At 42.2% G+C, this 24,003-nt stretch overlaps 1 protein-coding gene across 1 annotated transcript in view; it reads left to right on the forward strand.

Moving 5' to 3' along the window:
- TBC1D22B (TBC1 domain family member 22B) overlaps positions 1 to 24,003 on the forward strand; it is a 70,019-nt gene that overhangs the window by 348 nt on the left and 45,668 nt on the right. Inside the window, exons 2-4 of the mRNA XM_004424193.3 lie at positions 11,710 to 11,766; positions 20,759 to 21,066; positions 23,403 to 23,582. Of these exons, the coding sequence (XP_004424250.1) occupies positions 11,710 to 11,766; positions 20,759 to 21,066; positions 23,403 to 23,582 (545 nt within the window). The remainder of the gene's footprint in view (positions 1 to 11,709; positions 11,767 to 20,758; positions 21,067 to 23,402; positions 23,583 to 24,003) is intronic.

Below are 24,003 nucleotides of genomic sequence, written 5' to 3' on the forward strand. Positions count from 1 at the left end.
AGCTGTCAGGCAGAGGACCAGGCAGCGAGCTTTGGGGATGGCTGGTTGTGGGAGCAGACTGGGATCTGGGGGCGGAGGGCTCAGGAGGGGCTGCCCTCAGCCGGGAGGTGGCTGAAGTCCTGGGGTTAGAGACAGTGGAGTTGGATGAGTAGCCAGTGTCGGTCCTGGGTTAGGAGGGCCATCCCCAGAGCTGCTTTTCGCTTTAAAAAGAACTCCCTCTTGGTGGTGGGGGGGGGGTGGTCTCCACCACACACAGGTAGTTGTTTGCACGAGGATGGCCCCTTCTCTTGCTCCCCGAGCTCAGTGCGTACGAATCTTTCCCCTGGACTCCCAGGAGGTTCTGGTGGGCGCTTGGGACCGTCTGCGAGGGGACAGGAAAAGTGAGGAAAATTCCCAAGTTTGACCTTACTTTAAGTTGGTTTTTTCCCATGAGGAATTAATACAGGGTGACCCAAGAATCGAAGTTATTTCTTTAGCATTTTCTAAGGATTTATTCAACCCTAAGTGGCTTCTTCCCCCCTGCGTTGTAGTGTTCTTGTGCAAATGCACTAAATTCTTTCTTTCTTCCGTTATTTAGTTGGAGAGTTGACTTTCTAAGCTACTTTTTTTTTTTCCCTTTTTGGTGTATGTTGAGACGCTTAGCAGTTGTACATCCATCAATCTGCTGTTGATTTATAGTTTCATTTTGTTTTGGGCAGAGTCTTGAGAAGTATAAAGAAGAGTGTATGTTTCAGTAGTGAATTTAAGATTTCTGCCAGCTACAGTCTACTTGGTGATGAAATTCATGTTTGGTTGGGCCGCACATGCAGCCTTTACTAATTGATTCAGGTCTTATCCTCCTGGGATAATCCTTTGAACTTGTGGCCTTTTTTTCTTTTTTAATAGCAAGAGAGAAATGAGGGTCAGTGGTGGCTACAGAGCAGTCTTATTTTATTCAAGATCCTGTTAGAGATATGGAGAATAGAGTGTGAATCAGCTTTTAGCAATATAGTATTAAAATAATGCAAGGCAATACAGAGATAGCTTCACATTGAAGTGCTGTGGAATTACAGTGTTAATATTAATGCTAAAGACTTCTATGTTTTTAGATAAGCATCACTTCCTGCCAACTGATTCCTTTTCCTTCCTGGTCTAGTGAGCTCTCCTCTCTTGCTAACTGCTGTTCTCTGGGGTTTTCCATGGTGAGATCATTAAATTTCAAATCCTAAGGTTATGATCAGAATCAGTGGGAAAACTGTTAAATCAGGAAGCAGTATTTGGGATGTGGGACATGGCATGGTCTTTTGTGCCTACTGACTGCTGGTTGTTATTTACAATTTTTGTTTTCTCTGTTTCTTCTTTTGGACTGTGGGAATGGTCAGCCTTTCTGAAAGCACTACTTTCGTGAGCTAGGAAGAGGAGTCTTTTTGGTTTCTTAAGTTTCTGGCTTCCTTTTTCATTTTGAAGAGGAATATAGAGGGATAATGGAGAGAACATTTGAATTCAGAAAGATTTGGGTTATTTTTTGGACTCTCTTACCTCTGTGATCAAGGACAAATGATTTACTCAATCTCTCTAGGCCTCAGTTTCCTTATCTGTGAAATGAGGCTACAAATACTTTCCACAGGGTTACGGTGAGTCCTAAATTAAACATCCTATTTGTAAAGAACCTAGGACAGTGTTTATTTAGCACATTATAGTTGCTCAATGAATACTAGTTATTAGTATTACTGTTATTATTAGAGCAAGTAAACATTTGAAAGAATGTTTTCTCAGATCCTTACCCCAGTACTATGTATTTATGTTCATTGTTTATTTTAAGGCATTAAAATGTTGCCCCAATTCATATAATAGTTTTTAGTACCTTGCTTGTGGAAGAGAAGTAGTGTTCAGCTGTGTGCTCTTAGCAGGGAAAGCCCCGGGAGCCCCTGTTTGTGGGAGAATACTAAAGTTCTTTTAGATAGAAAGTGCTTTGATTTAAGGAAAATGTTAGGGCATTTTCTCAAGAATAGAACTTTTGTATTTGTACTTTTTCAGTCTTAGTGAAGTAAAACTTTCTCCTGGGTGGGGAAATGACACAGATGACTGTGTCTAAGCCCATGGCAACCTAGAAGTGAAACTAGTTTACTCTTTGCAAATTGAAAAGTAAAAATTCAAAGCAGTAGCAGATTACCTTCAAATTCTTTGGTTACGATCAAGCAACTTTAATGACAACAAATAGGAATTATATATAGTACAATAGCCTAAGTTCAAAATGAATTAAACATCCTTTTTAAAAATAACAGCTTTATTGAGATATAATTCACATACCCTAAAAATTCACACTTGTAAAGTGTACAATTCAGTAGTATTTAGTATATTCATACTAACCATCTAGTATAGATGGTTTTGTGCAACCATCACCATTAATTTCAGCACATTTTCTTCACCCCCAAAAGAAACTTTGTATCCATTACTAGTCACTTCCTGTTTCCCCCTCCCTCCAGTCCCTGGCAACCACTAATCTTTCTGTTTCTATGGATTTACCTATTCTGGACATTTCATATAAATGGAATAATGTGATTTGAGGCCTTTTGTGACTGGCTGCTTTTATTAAGCATAATGTTTTTTTAGGCTCATGCATGTTGTAGCATGTATCAGTATTTCATTCCTTTTTGTGGCTAGATAATATTCCATTGTGTGGATATACCTTTGTTTATCCATTCATTTGGCATTTGGGTTGTTTTCACTTTTTGGCTATTATGACTAATGCTGCTGTGAAATTCGTGTGCAGGTCTTTGTGTAGATGTATGTTTTCCATTCTTTTGAGTATATGTAGGAGTGGAACTGCTGGGTCCTATGGTAACTTGATGGAATTCAACATCTTTTTAAGTTCTCTCAGTTATTCATAAGAGCCCCATGTGCTTATTACATCAAATGGTCCTTGTGCGGATGCCTAGGAAGATAGGAGGCATGTGGTTGGGAGTGCAGGCTCTGGAAACTGGGAACCAGTAGATAAATAAGTTCTGGAGATCTGATGCACAGCATAGTGATTATAGTCAACAGCACTGTATTATAAATGTCAGAGTTGCTAAGAGACTAGATCTTAATTGTTCTCACCACAAAAAGGAAATAGTAATTATGTGGCATGATAGAGGTGTTAGCTGACACTATGGTGGTAATCATATTGCAATATATAAATGTATCAAACCAACACATCGTACACTTTAAATGTACACAATGTTGTATGTCAACTGTATCTCAAAAAAAAAAAAAAGGAATGCAGGTTTTGGAACTTGACTGCCTGGGTTCAAATCCCAGCTCTGCCACTTCCTTGCACTGTGACCTTGGGCAAGTTACTTAACCTCTCTGTGCCTCAGTCTCCTTATCTGTAAAATGGGGACAGAGTATCTGCCCCATAAGGCAGTTATGAGGATTAAATGAGATAATACATAGAAAGTGCCTAGGAGAAACTCAGTAATATTAGCTATTATCAAAATGATAGTTGTGATTACAGTAGCTCCTGTTTTTATTTGTTTCTCCCCCTTGCTCTAGTTTCTGAAACTGGAATTGAAAAACTTTGATCAGGGGTGTGTCTGGAGCCCCCAGTGAGTCCTGAGCTCGGTGGGGGTGGGGGTGGGGTGAGCGGGCATCACCTGTTTTTAATTAGGCAGAGGGTTTTTGGAGGCACAGAGAAGCCTAATGCAGGGCAGCTATGGCTATCAGGTGTTCATTAGTGATGAGGAGATGATTTTGAGCCATGTTCTCAAACTTGAGTGAGTCACCTGGAGGACTTGTGAGTTTCTGATCCAGTAGGTCTGAGGTGGGACCTGAGAGGTTGAGCTTCTAAGAAGTTCCTAAGTGAACTGCTGCTGCTAATCTGGGCTGCGCTTTGAGAACCACTGAGAAAAGAGCCCTGAATTAGACTGAAAGAATCCTGAGTTCTGTTTGGGGGGCGGGGGGGCGGGGCTTTTGCCATGCGGATCTTAAACAATGTATGCATCTCCTCTTGGCTGTGTAATAAGCATCTCACATTCGACAAGTCCAAACAGAACTCTTGATTTCCACATCTGCCCTCTCCTGGAAAGCTGTTCTTTCCATCTCACTTAATGGTCCCACCATTCACCATGTTCTTCAGACCAAAAATCCCAGTGTTTTTGATTCGTCTCTTAACTGCTGGGCCTTCCTGCCACATCCAATTCATCAGCAAGTCCTGTTGGTTTATCAAAATATATTCCGAATCTGAGCTCTTCTCACCACCTCTCCCCCTGCTACCGTGATCAGACTGAGTCCTCTCTCGCCTGGGCTACTGCTGTTGCCTCCTGATTGGTCTTCCTCTTCTCTTCTTGGCGCTCTACAGGCCTCTTATTTGTAGTTAGAATAAAATCCGAACTCTCGAAGTCTTCCAGGCCCTTCATGGTTGGAAAGATGGGCCAAGGTAAGGACTTGGATCGTTATCCTAAGAGCAGTGGGATGCCATTAGGAGGTTGGTGGGGGCTGTGACAAGATCAGATTTGCATTCATAAAAATATCATTCTGGCTGCCCTGAGGAAAACGGCTTGCACAGATGTTTTCAATGGTTAGGGTTGGGGACACACGGTTGGTGTTTTGGGTGGGTTAGTTTTAGGTTGTACTAGACTGTAGGACGTTTAACATCCCTGGCCCCTGCCCACTAAATGCCAGGAAGGCAGTTATTTGTACCAGTTATTGGTACAAACACCCTTCCCACACACATGTACACATTTCCAAACCCTCCAGCCTCCCCTCCCTTTCAACACTCCCAATTTCCCCCTCCAACCCCCACCCCCACCACCACCCCTGCCCCTGCTGGGGATCCAAACAGTTTAGTTAAGAGGCTACTGCAGTCAATAGAGGGAGAGGCTGTGATGGCTTGGACTACGGCTTGGTGAGTAGAGGTCAAGTTTGAGAATATCCACAGGACTTGGTAAATTATTGGATTTGGGGAATGAAGGAGAAGGAGATACCAAGGAGGTGTCACTTCCAGGTTTCTGGCTTAGGTGGTCAGTTAAGATTTTGTGTCATATACTTAGAGAAAAAGCCAAGTTTTAGGGTGAAGTACTTAAATACTCTATGCTTGATTTCCTTATCTGTGAAATGAGAGGTTTGGCTTAAGTGAGCTTCAAGACTCCTACAAGTTCTGAGTATTAAGTTTGAACTTACCTAGTCCAACCCTTGTCAGTGGGTATTTCTCTTTTGCTCTGTCACTCACACCAAGCATGATTGATAGGTAGGAGTAGATGGTGGGTGGGGGCGCTGGAGGCAGCCTTTTCTATCTTGTGCTTTTGAAAGTAGCAAATTGCTGGCCCTGCTGAATGTCTGAGTGTCATGAAATTGTAGAATGTTAGAATTCGACCCTACGACCACTGCAGGTGAGGAAACTGAGACCAGAGAGGGAAAGTGACTTGCCTCAAATCACACTGTAGGTTTCTTGACTCCTTGTCCATGCTCTTACTACTGCTTCCCCCTTCCCTCAGTCTCTGCTAAGATTAAGACACCCTCTGTCCAAGCACCTTATCCAGTCCAATGGATGCTTCCAGTGAAAGGATGTGGATGAGACTTGGAATGGGAGAGGCAAATGTGAGCCAAAGCCTGGCTCATTTCTCACATTCTTATGTCCAATCCTTCTGGGAAGGGCTTCTCCCACTTTTTAAGCAAAAGTGTTTATTGTTAAGGCACTCTTTTTAGCATTAAATGAAGTTGGGAAAAATGCCTGATCACTTGAATTACTTAGGAGCCCATAGATTTTAACTAAATCCTTCTCTGTCATTTGGTCATTTTTCATAAAATTAATGACTCTGATGGTAGACTCAGGGTAATGGTCCCAGCCTGTCTGGGCAGGTACATTACAACCTATTCTTAGCTTGAAAATGTTTTACTGATAAAGTAAGTGACTAGAAGATACTAAGTTGTCACCGGAACAGCGTAGATCCCCAGTTCTGGAAGACTTCCATCGAGTGAGTGTGTGAACCTGAGTCAGCTGCCAACATGTTTGGCTTTAAATTGGATAGCTCTGTTCCCATATTTGCTTTAGCTCCTTTGTTGGCGCTAAACAAACACCTGTTGATTTTATCTACCAAGGTTTTTGCCCTATTCCAACTATGTAAACGAGCTATGCCAACACATTCCGTGGTGCTGGTTTTATTAGAGAGCATGACGGAGGTTAACCCGGATTTTTGCTTTGTTTTGTCTCCGTTGCAGCACATCCCGGGGCATTCTTTTCTCTGCGTATTCAGGGTGATTTCTCTGAGATGCGGTGTGTTTGCCTCTAGTTTTTAGGTCTAGCTAGACAAGAGTCAGCTTAAGCAGAGGCCTGGGTTTGTAGAGTTCTAGTCTTCACTCACGAAGTATTGTTCAGTGCCTGCTGGTGTGTGTCACGGTCTGCCAGGTGGTGAGGGGACTACAGAAAAAGACACGGTGCCCCCCTCCCTGCTCTCTAGAAGCTGAAAATCCGACTTGGCACCGTGGCCTCCTCTGGTGAGGATGCTGTGTGTTATTGACTTTCTGGTTTTTCCACTAAGCGTATGTTACTGTTGTAATCAGAAAAACTTAAAAGTGGAGCTGGGTGAAAACACATTGTTGAGTGAGAAAAGCAAGATGTAGAATGTTATGTACAGTATGCAGGCTTTTATGTGAAATTTTAAAACATGAAAGTATGTTGTTTATGGATACATGAATACATGTAAAAGTACAAAAACAGATGGGAAGGATTTCATGCCCACTTTAGGATAGTGGTTATCTCTTGGAGGAGAAAGGGAGACAGGCCTGGGGATGGCAGTTGGGACGCCAATAGTCTAACACCTTATCTTCTTAAAAAAAGAAATATGGCAAATATTAACATTTGTTAAATCAGAGTGATGGATTTATGGATGTTATATTTTTCTCTGTACTTTTCTTTGTGTTTGAAAATATGAATTAAATGCTTTTTATGCTTGTTGTTAGAGCATTTTAATGTTTTTTAAATTTGTGTTGGAGAGATCAGCCAGCCATGAAATTAAGTAATATTTAAAGTAACATTTATGATTTAGAGTCAAAATAAGTCGTATATACAGTGTGATGCCATTTATATAAGGTTTTAAGAAAATGCAAAACAATGCTATATATCATTTAGGGATAAATATATAGAAAATAAAAACCAAAATGAGGGTTAAAAATGCCAGATTCAGTAAAATGGCTTCATAGGATGGGAGGGAGGGATGTGCTGGGGTTTCAGCTTCATAATATCTTATTTCTTATGTAGGTGTTTAGCACCTACCTGAATGTGCCTCATATTATGATCTAAAGCTTTTTTTATTTTAAAAAGTTTATTTTTTAAAAGCAATATGAACCCTGATTTATATATTTTGGGGAATCAGAGAAGGCATGGGTTAGTGGACACTGGGGATAGGGTCAGAGAAAGTCTCATGGCGGGGTGTAGAATTTGAGGGGAATGTTTCAGGATGGGTACGATTTTGACAAGGAGTAGGGAGAAGAGCCCAGTGTAGTAATTCAGGTATGTTTGGAAGGCGGAGTGGACACCAGCCTGCTCTAGAGTTGAGTTTGGGTTTGGAGGGCTGGGGGCGGTCAGCCCCATAGGTGACTTATAAGTGCCGGGAAATTGAGCACCTTCATCCCCAGGCTCTTTCAGTGTATCTTCATTTAGTCTCTATGATCATCTTGCTTTCTCTTCCTTTTCTAACTTCTTGCCTCTCCTTTTTGAGATTCAATAAACTGATTAATAATACAAAATGTTCTAGGTACAGATACATCACGATTTAGTTCCAGAATATGTTGACAAATTCACTTTGAGCTTTGATGCCTTTGCTGATGAAGTCCAACATTTATCTTGGCCTTTCTGGCTGTGCCAGCACATTGGGCTGACATCTTTAAAACAGTCTACCATGGGGGCCGGCCCGGTGGCGCAAGCGGTTAAGTGCATGTGCTCCTCTGCGGTGGCCCAGGGTTCGCCAGTTCGGATCCTGGGCGCGCACTGATGCACTGCTTGTCAGGCCATGCTGTGGTGGCGTCCCATAAAAAGTAGAGGAAGATGGGCATGGATGTTAGCCCTGGGCCAGTCTTCCTCAGCAAAAAGAGGAGGATTGGCAGATATTAGCTCAGGGCCAATCTTCCTCATTAAAAAAAAAAAAAAAACAGTCTACCATGATTTTAAGATCCATTTTCTGGATGATAAGTGATAGCCTTTGGCCCTTAATCCTGCGCAATTAGGACTGTTTATTCCTGCATGGATTACTGGCGGGTGGTAATACTCTTAAGGAGAGAATCTAACGATCCTCTCTTATTTTTCTACCCAGTCACCTGACCTAACTGGCCCACTGAGATCTTCCTGCAGAGTTTGTCCTCTGATCTTTATATGTTACTACAAAGAGGCTTGTGAACTTGGAGTTCAAGTGTACTCATCTTAGAGTATTTGCAAACAGTAAAATACAAATCAGTGGCCCTTTTGGTTTGTTTATGCTTTAATTTTGGTTTTGTCTAAGCCCTCTCTCTCGCTCGCTCTCTCTCTCTCTCTCAGCCAAACTTTCCCTTTGTTTTTTGATCCCTCTTATTTTCTCTCTCCTTTTCCTCTGCCTAGTAAACACATTAAAGTAGTATTGTTTGTATTTCTGTAGTAGTATGTGTAATGGTTTGTTTACAAATTACTTAAAAACCTTCCAGAGGAGTTTAAGGAGTAGAGATTCTTACAACTACAAGAGTAGGGGCCATATCCATAACTAAAGATCCTAAGCAAGATTATTCCCTCTGGAATCTTAGTAGAAATCAGTGTGAAAATGATTGAATTAGCAAAATTTTTATTTAAAAGCAACTTTGGGATCACATCTTTTATGTCACACAAGGTACTTGGCAAACTTGTTCTATTTTCTAAATGTTGGGTAAGAAATAAATTACAAAAATGGGGGGAGGAAGAAAACCAGCATTTCTTGGGCACTGAGTATGTGCTGGGCAGCGTTTTAACATTTGCAAATCTACCTCACTACCTGCTAGTGTTACCACCTGCCAGGAATTGTGCTAAAGGGCTTTCTACACGCTGTCGCATTTAAACCTCCCAACCCTCTTAAGGTTGCTTAATTTATTTCTTACAAAGGTGATACATGTACATAATAGTAATTCAGAAAGGTCCAAAAAGGTTTGCAGTGAAAACTAAGTCTCTGCCATGGGGTCCTCCAGTCATCCTGTTCTTCTTCCAAACCACTGCTGCTGGTGTCTTGTGTATTCATTCAGAGATACTCGATAAATACATAAACCTGATCATATAAATATGAGGGGTTTTTTTTTTTTTTTTTCTGCTGAGGAAGATTTGCCCTGAGCTAACATCTGTTGCCAATCCTCCTCCTTTTGCTTGAGGAAGATTGTCCCTGAGCTTACATCTGTGCCAGTCTTCCTCTACTTTGTATGTGAGTTGCCACCTCAGTGTGGCTGGGGAGTGGTGTAGGTCCGCACCGGGGATCGAACCTGCAAACCCGGGCCGCTGAAGTGGAGCAGGAGAGCTTTAACCACTATGCCACGGGGCTGGCCCCATGGATGTGTTTTATTTTAAAGATTTTTACAAAAATGGAGGCATATTAGGCATGCAATTCTGCATCTTTTTTCAATGAATGTTTTAGAGTTTGTTTCATGTCAGTGGATATAGAACTACCTCGTTCTTTTCAACAGATGCACTGTAATTTATTTAACCAGTCTCCTGTTGATAATAATCCTTTTTCTTTTAATAGATAACTTCAGTCCATTTATATTTATTGGTATGACTGATAAATTTGGTCTTAGTTCTATTTTTAACATTTTCTTTTAAAAATATCTTTCACCATAAAGACTATTTGCTTTGGGATGTGGGTGTGCAGGTGTATATTCTGATAATTTGGAAGGTTTATCTTTTTATTCTAGTGATTGCATGTAACATTATACCATATTTTTTCAGATAATATCTATTGACTCCCTACCATGAGCAATGATGAAATTAGTATATATTTCCTGCCCCCTTCCCCACTTGTGTTTAGTTGGTTATGCTATTTTTCTTAGTTTTATTTTATATCTTAAGACATACTTATGCTTCTATTACTTGAGCTATCAGCTTTAAATATCTTTTGAGCTTTGTCAGTAAAAGATGAGGAAATCGATGTACTTATTTGTCCACTTTTTCCTCTGTCCCTTTTTATTTATTTATTTTTTTTGCTGAGGAAGAGTCGCCCTGAGCTAACAACATCCTCTGCCAATCTTCCTCTTTTTGTATGTTAGCCGCCGCCACAGCTTGGCCACTGACAGATGAGCGGTGTAGATCTGTGCCCGGGAACCGAACGCAGGCTGCCAAAGCGGAGTGCACCATGCTTAACCACTAGGCCACCAGGGCTGGCCCTCCTCTGTCCCATTTTAACATTTACCGGTTACATTATTTTTACATTCTCTTCTGCAACCATAAAGCCTCAAATTTAAGATTTAGTCTTAAGGTTAAAGCAATTAAATGCTCCCCATCAGTCCTTTTGCCATAGTTTCTCCATTTGTCTCTTTGTTAATTGAAGTTTTTTGCCTAGTAGTTTCTTCAGGAAGGAGTCAAGGAAACCATGTGCCCTGAGTTCTTACATGTTGAAACATGTTTTTCTGTCACCTTTACACTTGAACAACAGTTTGGCTTGATATATAATTATTGTCAGATCACTCTTATTTTTATTGTGAATAATTACAGAAAAGTACGTGAAACAACTGTGTAGTATGATAGCTTGATGAATAATCACAAAGTGAACACCCTAGAAGCCCCCTTGTGTCTGTTCTTTATCACCTTCCTTCCCCCTGGAAGTAACCACATTCTTTTGTGTTAATCACTCCTTGCTTGCTTCGTAATGTTACTACCGTGGATGCATCCCTAAAGAATAGAAATCATTTTTGCCAGTTTTAGAGGTGTATATAAATAGAATCATACAGTATTTGCTCTTTTATCCTTTACTTCTTTTGTGCTCAACATGACATTTGTAAGATTCATTCACATTGTTACTTGCAGCCTTCATACATTTGCATTGCTGTATAGTATTCTGTTATACTAACCTATCACAGTTTATTTTTCTGTCACTGGACACTTGGGTTATTTCTAGTTTGGGTCTAAAAGGAACCATAATGCTATGAATAGTTTCCTATATGTCTTCTGATACATATATGTGTATATTTCTCTTAAGATATATATTTGGGAGTGCAAATACTGGGTTTTGGAGTATGCATATTTTGTTCTCCTAGATATGGCCAAACTGATTTTTGAAGTGGTCATATCACATTGCAGCCCCCCCAGCAATGTGTGAGAGGTCCTTGGGTCGCTCTGCCCTTGATATATAGTGTTGCTTCACTGTCTTTTAGCCCAGGTGATCCTTTGGGGTAGGCAATATTCCCATTTTACAGAGAGAAAACAGGTTCAAAGTGGTCAAGTAGCTTAGTGCAAGTTGACAGAGGTAGTGGATCCCAGAACTGGCATTTGAACTCTGCTCTCTCCAACTCTAAAACCCGTTGTCTTTTCATGCTGCCTTCTTTACAGATAGGACTTCCCGACAGTCAGGTATGTAAGACACTGAAACCTCACTGGTTTCAGTCTCAAAGACTTCTGTTTAAAGAGTAGGTTACTGTCCTTTGGCTTGGATATAGTTGTTCTTGCAGGTAACCTGTTTCTAAAAGTCCCTTCCAATTTTGTGATGCAGATGGTACTCATCCAACATATTTAGTTTCCTGACAACTTGCTTCTTCCTTTCTTCTCTCTTTTAGCATCCAGCCTGTGTATGGAGCACAGCACCCTCCACTGGACCCTCGGCTCACCAAAAAGTAAGTCAAGATATTTTTCCTTTCATGCGTGTACTTCTTCCAAAACCCCTGAACCCGCCCCTCCCCCCCACCGCCACTTTGTTGAAATGACGGTTTCTACTTTGACTTTTTCTCCTCTGTGCTATTTTGGATCAGAAGATGAGCAATCTTCTTACCTCTAAATAGTCCATTACTAAGTGGGAAATTAACTCACATCAGAGATGGAAACTGGTATGTGTAGGGTTTGGTGTTGGATTCTCTGTTCTGGTGAAAAAGTCTTTATTGATTAAATATTGTCCTGAAATTGGATGATCAATGACCTTCTAGCAGGAGATCTGGTTTCTGGGGCTCATTGCTTCCGAATGTATATAGGTCTGCCACCTTTTCCTCACTTATACTATGAGAGCTAGGGCAAATAGAGCGTAACTGCAGGGCTGGCATTCTTCAAGTCTTCTTTCTCTTTGACACACCCAAGGAAACCCAGCCTTACAGTGGAGTTAAAAGCTCTCTGGAGGCTATTTCTCTAGTAACATTCTAATAGATTATTTTCTTTTTTTTAAAAATTTTATTTATTTATTTTTGCCCCCCAAAGCCCCAGTAGATAGTTGTACGTCATAGTTGCACATCCTTCTAGTTGCTGTACGTGGGACGCGGCCTCAGCATGGCCGGAGAAGCGGTGCGTCGGTGCGGTGCGCGCCTGGGATCTGAACCCAGGCCGCCAGTAGCGGAGCGCGCGCACTTAACTGCTAAGCCACGGGGCCGGCCCGTAATAGATTATTTTCAAACACAACAGAGACCCTAGTTAAATCCAAGACGTGTGGGTATGTATCTGTACCCCCAATTATCGCTTTATCACACCTTTCTCTCATGGGCCATCAGCCACAATGAATTTAAATGAGGAGATGGGTTGTCTTGTTAGATTTTCTAAGAACTTTGGCCTCTATCTTTGGGCATGCTTAATTATAGACTTATTTATAGGAAAGCTGTGGTTTGTAGTGAAAGCTGAATGATTTGAGAGAGACAGGAGACCTGGGTTCTCAACCTTCTGGGGTCTGTGTAATAATGTACACCCTTTCTTCCTTCACAGTCAACGGGGAAGTGAAGATAACGTATGTTAAAGTATTTTGAATACCTAGAAAAATGCTATATCAAATATGCATTATCAATATTTTAATTTTTTTTAATAACTTAATGTGTGGTGAACTTTCTGTAATTCCACAACTCGTTCTTTTTGCGATTTGGCCGGTATGTAGAAGGTGCAGTCTTCTGAATTACTATGGGAGCATGACTGCTGTTCTTTTCCATAAGATGCACGATTTTTTATCAGAAACCACTAGAATATAAGCTCTTTGAGGGTAGGGACTTTGTTTTGTTCACCACTATACCCTTAGTACCTAGAACAGCACTTGGCATGTAGTAGGCACTGAGTAAACATTTATGGAATGAAGGGATGAAATCACTGCAGTTACTTACACAATGAGCTTTTCTTTAATGTTTCTTACTTTGTACCTTGTATTAGCTTTTCTTAAGGGGAGCATATTTTCTATGATATTTGTGTGATATTTCCATTAAGTAGAATGAATTCTACGATTTCCTGGTTTGACCAGCACTGGACTCTCTGGTCTGTTGGCCAGTGTAGCACGCTCTATTGATTACCTACCCAACAGCCTTTCCAACCCCTGCTGCTTCCTTGCTCAAGAGCCATAATTTTATTCAGCTGTTGAGCAGGTGACAATGTTTTTAGAGTAGGCATCTGGATTAGGTTAAGCCTTTTATAATAATTCCTTGGTAATCCCAGTGACTGGTCTACGGTGGGCTCGTCTCATTGGTTCTGGCCAACGAGAGGCAAAATAAAGTCTCCTGAGTGAGGGTTCTTAGAAAGATTTTCTTTTTTTTTTTTCGGTGAGGAAGGTTAGCCCTGAGCTAACATCTGTTGCCAATCCTCCTCTTTTTGCTAGGAAGATTGGCCCTGAACTAACATCTGTGCCCATCCTCCTCTATTTTATACATGGGACACCTGCCACAGCATGGCTTGATAAGCAGTGAGTAGGTCCACACCCGGGATCTGAACCTGCGAACCTCAGGCCGCTGAAGCAGAGTGCACAAACTCAACTGCCACGCCACCAGGCCGGCCCCTGAAAGATTTTCTTTTTCGATCAGAGAGAGATCATTTTGTGAAGAAAGCCTCTTTTTGCCTTCACTCACATTTCCTGCTTTTGACTGTGGTAGTGTGAAAATGAGGTGCTGAAAGCTGTAGCAGCTGACTGTAACGTGAGGGAGAGACCAAGAGAATTGCAGACACCAGCCCGGTGCTGTGACTTCATGGTCTTTACAATTGAAGCATTGTAGTTGATTATTCTGTTCCTTGTAGCCAGTTCCGTTCACAGCCAGGATTTGTTGATTGGTAATAGATCCATTCCAGCGTATTTCATAATGGCCTTTGATAAACACGTGGCTAACATGGCCGGCCGCCTGTACGTAAGGCAGTGGGGTGGACTATCCCATTTTCTGTTTGGGTCAGAGTCACCGTTCCTTGTCTGGACCTGTCTGTCAGTGTTCCCTGATTCTGTGTTTAGGACAGGTCTTGAGGAATAACATCATATCCCAAACTGCCAAGATAAACTTTATATGCTCTTGTTTTCCCACCTGTTAATGATATAAAACCGTGAATGTTTTCACTGATCATACAGCAGAGCCGCAATCCTACTTTCAATCGAAGTAATCACTTAGCTCGGCAATTTGGGAGGAGTATAATTGTCGCTGAATAAATTGCTTCCCTTTTTATGCACGTGGTGGTTTGGTGTTATTAATTCTCTATAACATGGGACAACATCTAGGTCTGCACTGGACCACTTTACAATTCCAGATTGTTACTATAAAACATTTATCGCCCTTATTTTAGTACCTTTGTTGGGACATTTTCATTACTTTCTCTGCTGCATGATTATTGTTCCACTTCAGACTGCCATTAATTACTGTGTGTTTAATCCCCATCACAGCAGAAGCCTTTACATTGGGTCTTCAATCATCTAAACTGCAGGAGCACAGTGAGGCGTTCCCCATCTGTGTATATTGACTTTAATTTGCCAAATTATTGCCATTAGTGATAATATTGCCTGCAATAATTTTTATAGCTCAGATAAAACTAATCTTACTTCAGAGTGGCCCCATTTGATGGTATGACAAGCTTCTAAATTTATTGTTTTCTGAGTTGATACTAAAGTATGATAGGTCCTGGGTCTGACTTATAAAGCTAGTTCATGTGAAGCCACACTAGTTATTGAGATGACTGGATTTATTTGAATGTCACTAAATTCCCCACTTGCTTCACATCTCTTACCAGTGTCAAACATTTTTCTAAATAAATTTGTTTTTGTTTTTGTTTTTTTGTGGGGAAGATCAGCCCTGAGCTAACATCCGTGCTAATCCTCCTCTTTTTTTTTTGCTGAGGAGGACCGGCTCTGAGCTAACATCTATTGCCAATCCTCCTCCTTTTTTTTTTTCCCCCAAAGCCCCAGTAGATAGTTGTATGTCATAGTTGCACATCTTTCTAGTTGCTGTATGTGGGACACGGCCTCAGCATGGCCGGAGAAGTGGTGCGTTGGTGCGTGCCCGGGATCCAAACCCGGGCTGCCAGTAGTGGAGCGCGCGCACTTAACCGCTAAGCCACGGGGCGGGCCCTTTCTAAATAAATTTGTGTTATATTTCTATTAAGCTGTATCAGTAAAACGGTGTAGTATTAATCAAATTACAGAATGATTGATCTTTTGTTTCCTAACCAGAATAACCTGTAGGCACTCTTTTTCAAAATATCCTTAGGAGGGCTGGCCCTGTGGCTTGGTGGTTAAGTGCGCGCGCTGAGATGCTGGTGGCCTGGGTTCGGATCCCGGGTGCGCATCGAGGCACCGCTTCTCCGTTCATCCTGGGGCCGAGTCCCACATACAGCAACTAGAAGGATGTGCAGCTACGACATACAACTATCCACTGGGGCTTTGGGGGGGAAAAAAAATAAAATAAATAAAAAATCTTTAAAAATATCCTTAGGTGTTTGTGTTACCATTTAACACAAACACATTCACCAAACAACTAAATTTCTCTCAAATGTGCCATTTATTATGTTTTTGTGAATATTTAGTGTCACCTGCATTTGTTGCATCCCTTTTTCTTCACTACTTACTAGCTCCATGGTCTTGGGCAAATTACTTAACCTCTCTGAGCCTTAGTTTCCTCATCCATAAAATAGAAATAAGACTCATCTCACAGAGTGGTTGTGAGGATTAAATGAGATACCTGTGAAAGTGCTTTCTAAACTATAATTTGGCATACTGTTGTAAGGGGATATGGTAAAGGTGTCTATCGGAGGCCAGTTTGGTCGTAACTTTGATTTGGTTGTATTTAAATAATCTTAGTTAAACTTCAAGCCACACTGTGGCATTCTTGAACCTTGGGTTAGGTATAAATTATGTGGGACCTTGTTAAAATAAGGCAGCCTCTAAACCAGAGGCACCCCCAGCTTTGACTTTGACTACTGGGGTCAAAAGGGAAGAGAGGCATTTCTCCTCCAAAGACCACATCCCTAGATGTGGCATCTTCCCATTCTGGCTGCCAACATACATAGCCCGTTCCCAGTAGACAGGAAGTTATTCCTATTAGGTGAGAGAATCAGGGCTATCAGCCGTGCATGCTTAGAGAAACTATAGCTGTGGTGTTATGTGCTCAGTTTGCTTGGCAACTCCTCTTCCCAGGCTGCAGATCCTACTAGGCCTTGACTCTCTTGTTTTTAGTCAGTTTTTCAAGGTTGAGTAGTTAGAGAGTGCATGCAGGCTCTCTGGTCAGGTAGACCTGGATCTGAGCCCAGACTTCGCTGCCTGCTCATGACCTCAGTAAGCCTCAGTTTCCTCATCCGTAAATGGGAATAATAATAATAATAGTACCTCACAGGCTTATGAATGAGCATTAATGAGAAAATGGGTATATACAAATATTAGCACAGAGCCTGGCACCTAGTGAATAACCAACAAATGTTAACTATTATGTATAATTTTATTTATTTATTTATTTATTTCCCAAAAGCCCCAGTAGATAGTTGTATGTCATAGCTGCACATCCTTCTAGTTGCTGTATGTGGGACATGGCCTCAGCATGGCCGGAGAAGCGGTGCGTCAGTGCGCGCCCGGGATCCGAACCCGGGCTGCCAGCAGCGGAGCGCACGCACTTAACCGCTAAGCCACGGGACCGGCACCTTAACTATTATGTATATATGAATTTATATTATCTCCTCTGGAGAGAACAAATTCATAAACATGGAAAAGCTTCAGAGCCTTAAATCTGACCATCGTTGTCACTGGTCTGTAGGTTTTTCTGCTTCCTCTGAGTGGTAAGCCAGGTGCCTTTCCACTCTCACTCTGCTCTTTCATTTGCGTGGTTCTCACCAGCCGCCTGCTGTCCTCAGACTCCCAGCCCTCCAGGTGATACCAACCCCTTCCTCCATGACGGCCTCTTTCTTCAGGACAAAGCTGACTTTTTTTAATCAGTTGGTTGAGTTTTGGGTTTTGTGGGTTAGGTATCCCTAAAATAATTTCTAGCAGCCTCCAAATGGTCTGCTTTGAATCGCATGTCTTTCTGTCACAGAGAATGACAGCCTTTCCTCCCTTCTTTCCTTTTCCTTGTGTTGGAATATGTCCTTCCAATTTCTGTTTGCAGAAGTCTTCATGTGAGTAAATTCCTGTTCTTAATCTAGTTCACATTTATATTGAATCTTCATCTGCTTTAAAAAATACAATGGAATTCGTTAAATGCGTGAAAAGGTGTAAAGAAGAACATAACAAACACTCATATACCCACCACTCCTTCATTTGTATAGGAGGCTCAGTGTCTGTTAGAACCTGCCACTCAGTGTGGCCCATCTCTTGGGGTAGTGTTTTAATCCAGTCCAGGGTGTGGATATGCTCCTCCCAATGTTAGACTATCAGCATCCAGTCAATTCTTTGACCTGAGTAAAATTCAGCTTCTTGATTTGATGGTTTATTTAAAGAATTCTCAAAATACCAAGAGGATTTTTAGGAAACATCAAGCAGAAGAAGACAGTCGTTGGGGCCGTCCTTGTGGTGTAGCGGTTAAGTGCGCGCGCTCCGCTGCTGGCGGCCCAGGTTCGGATCACGGGCGTGCACTGACGCACCGCTTGTCAGGCCATGCTGTGGCAGCGTCCCATATAAAGTGGAGGAAGATAGGCACATATGTTAGCTCAGGGCTGATCTTCCTCACAAAAAAAAAAAAAAAGAAGACAGTAGTTAACCCTGGGATCCAAAGTACTTGATAGCACTGTAGGATTCATCATGTGCAGTCTTGAGGTACGCATGGCCTCCAAGGAGGAAAACAGTAGTAATAACCACATACTCCTATGCAGTATTTTATTGATGACAGATCTTGCTTACACGGCTGCCTATTCGTTCTTGACAGTGGACCCTCGGAGGTGTGTACTGCAGGTGGTGGATCCTGGATCCCCCTTTACAGAGGAGAAGCAGTCATAGTGATTAGTCTAGAACATGCAGCCTCAGCAGGTCTGCAGAGGAGTAATTTGCCTTCTGGCTCGTGGGTGGATTTTTGACGTGCAGATATTTGCACCGCGTTTCCTCAGTTTCATTTTCTTTGATTTGGGCTCTTATTCATTTCCAATTGTCCATTCACTAGGTTTATAAGTACTCTTACTTTGGGGATTGATAATAGGCAACAAAACAACCTTTTCCCATTATTAATAAAAATAATATACTCGTAGAAAACATGAATAATTCAGAGAAGTATAAAAATGAAATTAAATATCACCTATAATTCCACAGCCCAAAGATAAGCACTGTTAACATTTTGATGTGTTTTGTTCCTGGTCTTTTCTATGCATATACTTTTTTTAAATATAGAGATCATAAAAATATGTGATTTTGCTTCCGATTTTTGCTTTATTGAGATCGTTTTCTGGTGATGTTAAATAGCCTTCAAGATGTGATTTTCAGTGGCAGTATAACATTCCATCTGGTCTGAACCATAATTTATTTCAGCGTTTCCAATTTCTAGATGTTTGTGTTTGCAGTTTTTAACCAAAATAGATAACACCGTTATAACTGTTTTAGATCATTTTTGTTTGACTCTCTGATTATTTTCTTATGGTCAGAGATTGTGAACTGTTTTAAGGCTCCTGGTGTCTATGTTGCCAGGGTATTTTCCAGAGGGTTGAACAACATACAGCCCTACCTGCAGCGTTAGAGAGCTGGTCTCACTAGACCCTGGTCAGCACTGAAGAGAATAAACCTGAATCTTTGCTAATTTTGTGGGTGGAAAATGGTATCTTGTTGCCATCACATTTGAACTGTTATATCTTGTAATCTTGTGTTCTTTCTTGTATTTTGTGAGATGTATTTTCCTTTACTCTGTGTGAGACTAGTATATGAAAATAATGCTTCACTGATATCTTAGTGCTTTTTGGGTGTTAATAATGGGGACAGTCCCATGAGCTGTATGAGTTACCAGACGGTATTTATCAATGTTAATGATAATTATCTTTCAGAATAAGTATTGGACTCATCTAGGGATATGGGACAGGTTAGTAGACCACCCACCTCTACCCAAAGGGAAGAAGCATCTCTTGGAAATGGGGGACCTGCAGCTCTTCTGGCAGAGCCTTGCTTTCACTCTAGAGCTGGCATGCCTTGCTGGGGGAAACAGTGAGGCATTGTAATGATGTTTTTACTCCATTGCATTCTAGTCCCCAGGTGTAAACTCACACAAGGCTCTATCCTCTGCTTCCCTGTTTGGGGTATGAGGGGCGCTAGATAAGACTGAGTTAGAAATGTCCCGACCACGTAGTCCCCTAGAACCAGAATAAGGGCCCCTGGACCTTAAGGAGGAGACATAAAGAGAAGTAGTTCAGGAAAGTAGGAATGGTCTACGTGACTCAGGACTAGACTCTCTCTCCTAATGAGTTTATCTAGTGTTTCCCAAACTTAAGTCATGTACCATCTTCATGAGTTTTTGCTATATTCTGTACTATTATTTACTAAATGCATTTTAAAAAATAAACTAATTTTATTTACTCAAATAGATTTATTTTTTAAAATAAACTTTATCACTTCTATAAATGGAAAACCATTATCATTTGGCAAAGATAGAAGGTATCCTTAAACACAGTGAAAAATAAAATAATCTTATTAATTAAATTCTAGGCCAGATCCTGTTGCTTGCAAATATGTTAATCCTGAGGCAGCCCTCACTTTGTTAAAAAATAGTCTTAAAGACAGAGTAGCACCAAACTGAGACTGTCTCCTCAAGGCTAGCAGGAGGACTTTAACTGAATAAAAAAGGAACAAACTTGTTCATTTTGGAACTCAATGTTTAATACTACATGTGGAATACCTAAAATTATCTCTTGTTCTACCAGTAGTTGATGTCCTAATCTAAGGAATAGGTTAGGTTATGTTGCTATAACAGATTAACTCTGAAATCTAGGTGGATTGACACAACAAAGGTTTATTTCTTGCTCATGCTACATGTCCAAAGTGGAGTCGGGCGGGAATGGAGGGCAGACTGCTCCATGTAGTCACTGTTATCCAGGCTGAGGGAGGCGCCGTCATCTGGAGTCTTGCCAGTTACCATGATAGAAGAAAGCTTATAGAGAACTCACACCTGTTCTTTTATACTGTGGCTTGGAAGTGATTACCTCACTTCTCTCCTCAGCCCATTGGCCAGAACTAGTCGTATGGCCTTGCCTAAGTGCAAGGGGGCTGGGTAGTATAGAGGAGCACATGGAATATTTGGTGAGCATTGCTCTCTTTGCTACATCTGTCTCTGTAGCATAGGGGTGGTCTGGATGCATCTAGATGAGAAATGTATATGGGCGGTTTTTGTCTGGAGAAGGTAATGATAGTATAAGATAGTTTATAATACTATTAATATTATATTAAGCAAGTGAAGGTGGTCAGATGTGTAAGACCATTCCTTGGTAATGGTGTCTCCTTTCTTAAAGCTTTATTAAAGAACGGTCAAAAGTCCACACGGTTCCTCTGAAGAATAAGAAGGCCTCCAGTTTTCATGAGTTTGCCCGGAATACCAGTGATGCTTGGGACATTGGCGATGATGAGGAAGAGGACTTTTCTTCACCTTCTTTCCAAACTGTGAACTCAAAAGTTGCTTTAGCAACTGCAGCCCAAGTCCTAGAAAACCACAGCAAGCTGAGGGTGAAACCAGAACGATCCCAGTCGACGACATCCGACGTTCCTGCCGGCTATAAAGTCATAAAGTCCAGCAGCGACGCCCAGCTGTCCAGAAATTCCAGTAAGTCCATCCTGCTCCCCACCCTAGCCTCAGCCTTTTCGACAGAGTGCATTTTAAATAAAAACAATTTTTCTCGAGGGCATCGCTCAGGTCTTCCATTGGACAGTCAGTCAACAAGCTCCAGCCTGAGGTGTGACATCAGTGAGCCTAGCTGGTCATAAGCTGTGCTTGCTCCTCCCACCTTGGTGGCTGCCTGGCCCTGGGATCTAGGCTTCATTTCCTGACACCCGAGTGTTGCCTGCCCTTCTCTTCTTCCTTTATTTATGGTAGAGTCCAAAACTTTTGTGTTTTGATTCCTTCACGTTGCTTTAGGCCTGGTCAGGTTAAAGAATATTGGCAAATGTATTTAAAGTTGTTAGTGGCCGAATTTCACAAATGTTTGGCATTGTTGGTTGGCCTCCTCAGCTGTGGGGAACAGCCACTAGCATAAGGTCATCTTTTTCCTGTTCCGGGGGGAAGGAGCAACATGTGCCTGAAGGCCCTGTGTCACAGCTCCCTGCCCAGCAGGTTGGGTGGGGTGGGAGGACATGCCCCTTCTGTTTCTTTTCAGGAAAGTGGCTTCAATAACAGCTAAGGTGATGGTTTTATCTGATGTTTGGGAACGCTCAGTGTACTCTTTTAAGTATCCATTGCTGTATTTAATGTTGCGCTAAAGGGTTTCACGGAAGCCAGTTATTCTGAGCTGGAGAGGGAAGTGCCATCATTCTAGTGAAAGTTGAAACAGCTGACTGGTAAAGGGTGAAAGGAAGTAGAATGTCAGAGCCCTGGAGCCCGTGCTGGCTCACGTTCTAAGAGAACTTCTTTTCCAGTTTCAAACTAAGCATGTGGTCATGAAATAAGGCTGTGAGGCCTTAAAAATCATTCCACAGTCGCTTTCCATCGCCGATTCAGGCCCCAGCTCAAACCTCCAATACCATGTGCAGATGGACATTCAGTGTTGATTGACCGGGTGGACACAGCTACAGGCTATGGAAAGTGTCTGTACACCGTGATTGACGGTCTCCAGGGGGTTCCAGTGTGAGGAAGGCCCCAGCCCAATCCCTAATGAGCTGCCCTTGTGCAGCCAGGACTGCCTAGAGCATTCATTCCCTTTGGAGGTTCCCTGCTGTGAACAACTCTCTGTTAGTCACTAATATCAGAGTTGCTCATCGGTCTCAGCTCTGCAGTGTGTGGTCTGCGTTTTCTAGGCCCCGTGTTAAACCAGGCATTTAAGCCAAGTGCCCTGTGGCACTTGTTTCTGTAAATCTGGTTGTGCTGGTTGGTTAGTATTCACTAATTCTTGTTGTGACTACTGCTTTTTAAGACCCAGATATGTAAAGAATATGAAACAATCATGAAAGGACAGTCAGAATTTAAAAGTGAGTTTTGTTTAGGGTAGTAAAATAAATAAGGGTTGTGGAGTCAGATAGACCTAAGGTAGCATCTCGACTCTCCCTTGCGAATTACTTAAACCCTCTGAGCTGCAGTTTCCTCTTCTGTAAAATAGTACTAAATTGCTGCTTTATGCTTTAAGTATCAAATGCGATATCATATGTAAGTGTGACTAGCATGGTGCCTTATACTTTGTAAGCACTCAATAAATGTTAGTCCTATATGGCTTATTTCTCCTACCTACCATCTAGTTTAGAAAGGTCTAGAACCAGGCAAGAGTTCAGCTTGAGTCTGTGTTCCTGTTATTTCAGTTGTATCCTGGCAGAATTGAAAGCTGGTTCATTTCAGTGGGAAATGCAGGAGCACAGAGGAACTGCAGCCACCCAAAGCAGCATTCCTTAGGCCAGAGCGGCTCACCCGGTGTGCAGGGCCCACTGGTGGGCTGAGGACAGGCTGGAGTTGTGTGGGAGATATGATCCTCTCAGCCCGTGGGGCAGCAGGGTGGGCCTGGTGCCTTAGGAGAGCAGCCACCTCCTTTTATATTGCAGTGTGCTTTACAGTTTCTTATGTGCTCTGTGACGTGGAAAGGGAAGACAACACTGCCTTAGACCACCTTGCCTCCAAACTCACTATTAGGCACCAAGAAAAGTTCCAGATTGAGGTAGCAAGAAAACATTTGCTTTTCCTCTGGAGTCACCAAAAAATTTCCCTAAGTTGCTACAGCATCTGGAGTCTCTGTTAGCACATAAGGTGCGTTGATATGTGTGATAAAAATGCAGCCCTTCCTCTGGGCGGACGAGTGGAGTGCAGTTGGGTTTCTGTCCCCTGGCTGCCCCTCAGCGGGGCACACATCGTGCAGCCGCAGCTCTGGGAGAGGAGACCAATACTCAACAGTCAGGTTTAGGGTTTCTCAGAGTCTGTGCTCTTCAAACAGCCTGTTCTCTTTCTCTTTCAAATTATCTCAGGTGATACATGCCTGAGGAACCCACTCCACAAACAGCAGTCACTCCCTCTCCGACCCATCATCCCCCTCGTTGCCCGGATCTCGGACCAGAACGCTTCTGGGGCACCCCCGATGACTGTCCGGGAGAAGACCCGCCTAGAAAAATTCCGTCAGCTTCTCTCCAGCCACAACACCGACTTAGGTGAGTCCCTGTGAGCCCCCGGCAAGGTAGGACCTCTTGGTGACTGGAATTCTCAGAGACCTGGAAGCTATTACTCTTTATTCTTCCTTCTTTTACTTTTCCAGCATCTCCTGATCTGGTGCCCATTGCAGTGACATGCAGGTATTAAGTCAAAAGTATGTTACTAGAAATTAGGGACCAAATTAGGTGGGACTGGATTCTGGGGCCTGTAGACCATAGTGCGACTCTTCTGGCTTTGGTCTCCTCTGCCTCAAGGCGAGTCTCCCTGAAACCACACCCACTGGTCTTTCTCTTCCCTCTAACTCTAATCTCTGAGCTGACTGGATCACCACTGCAGGGCCGCGTCCTTGGCACTTGGCTGCTCAGGGCTGGCTGTCTGGGGCTTTTTCCCTGTGCTTGTCAGTAGCTGGTGGTGGTGGTG

The sequence above is a fragment of the Ceratotherium simum genome, chromosome 13, assembly GCF_057802395.1.
Source record: "Ceratotherium simum simum isolate JZ-2026a chromosome 13, ASM5780239v1, whole genome shotgun sequence".
NCBI classification, from domain to species: Eukaryota; Metazoa; Chordata; class Mammalia; order Perissodactyla; family Rhinocerotidae; genus Ceratotherium; species Ceratotherium simum.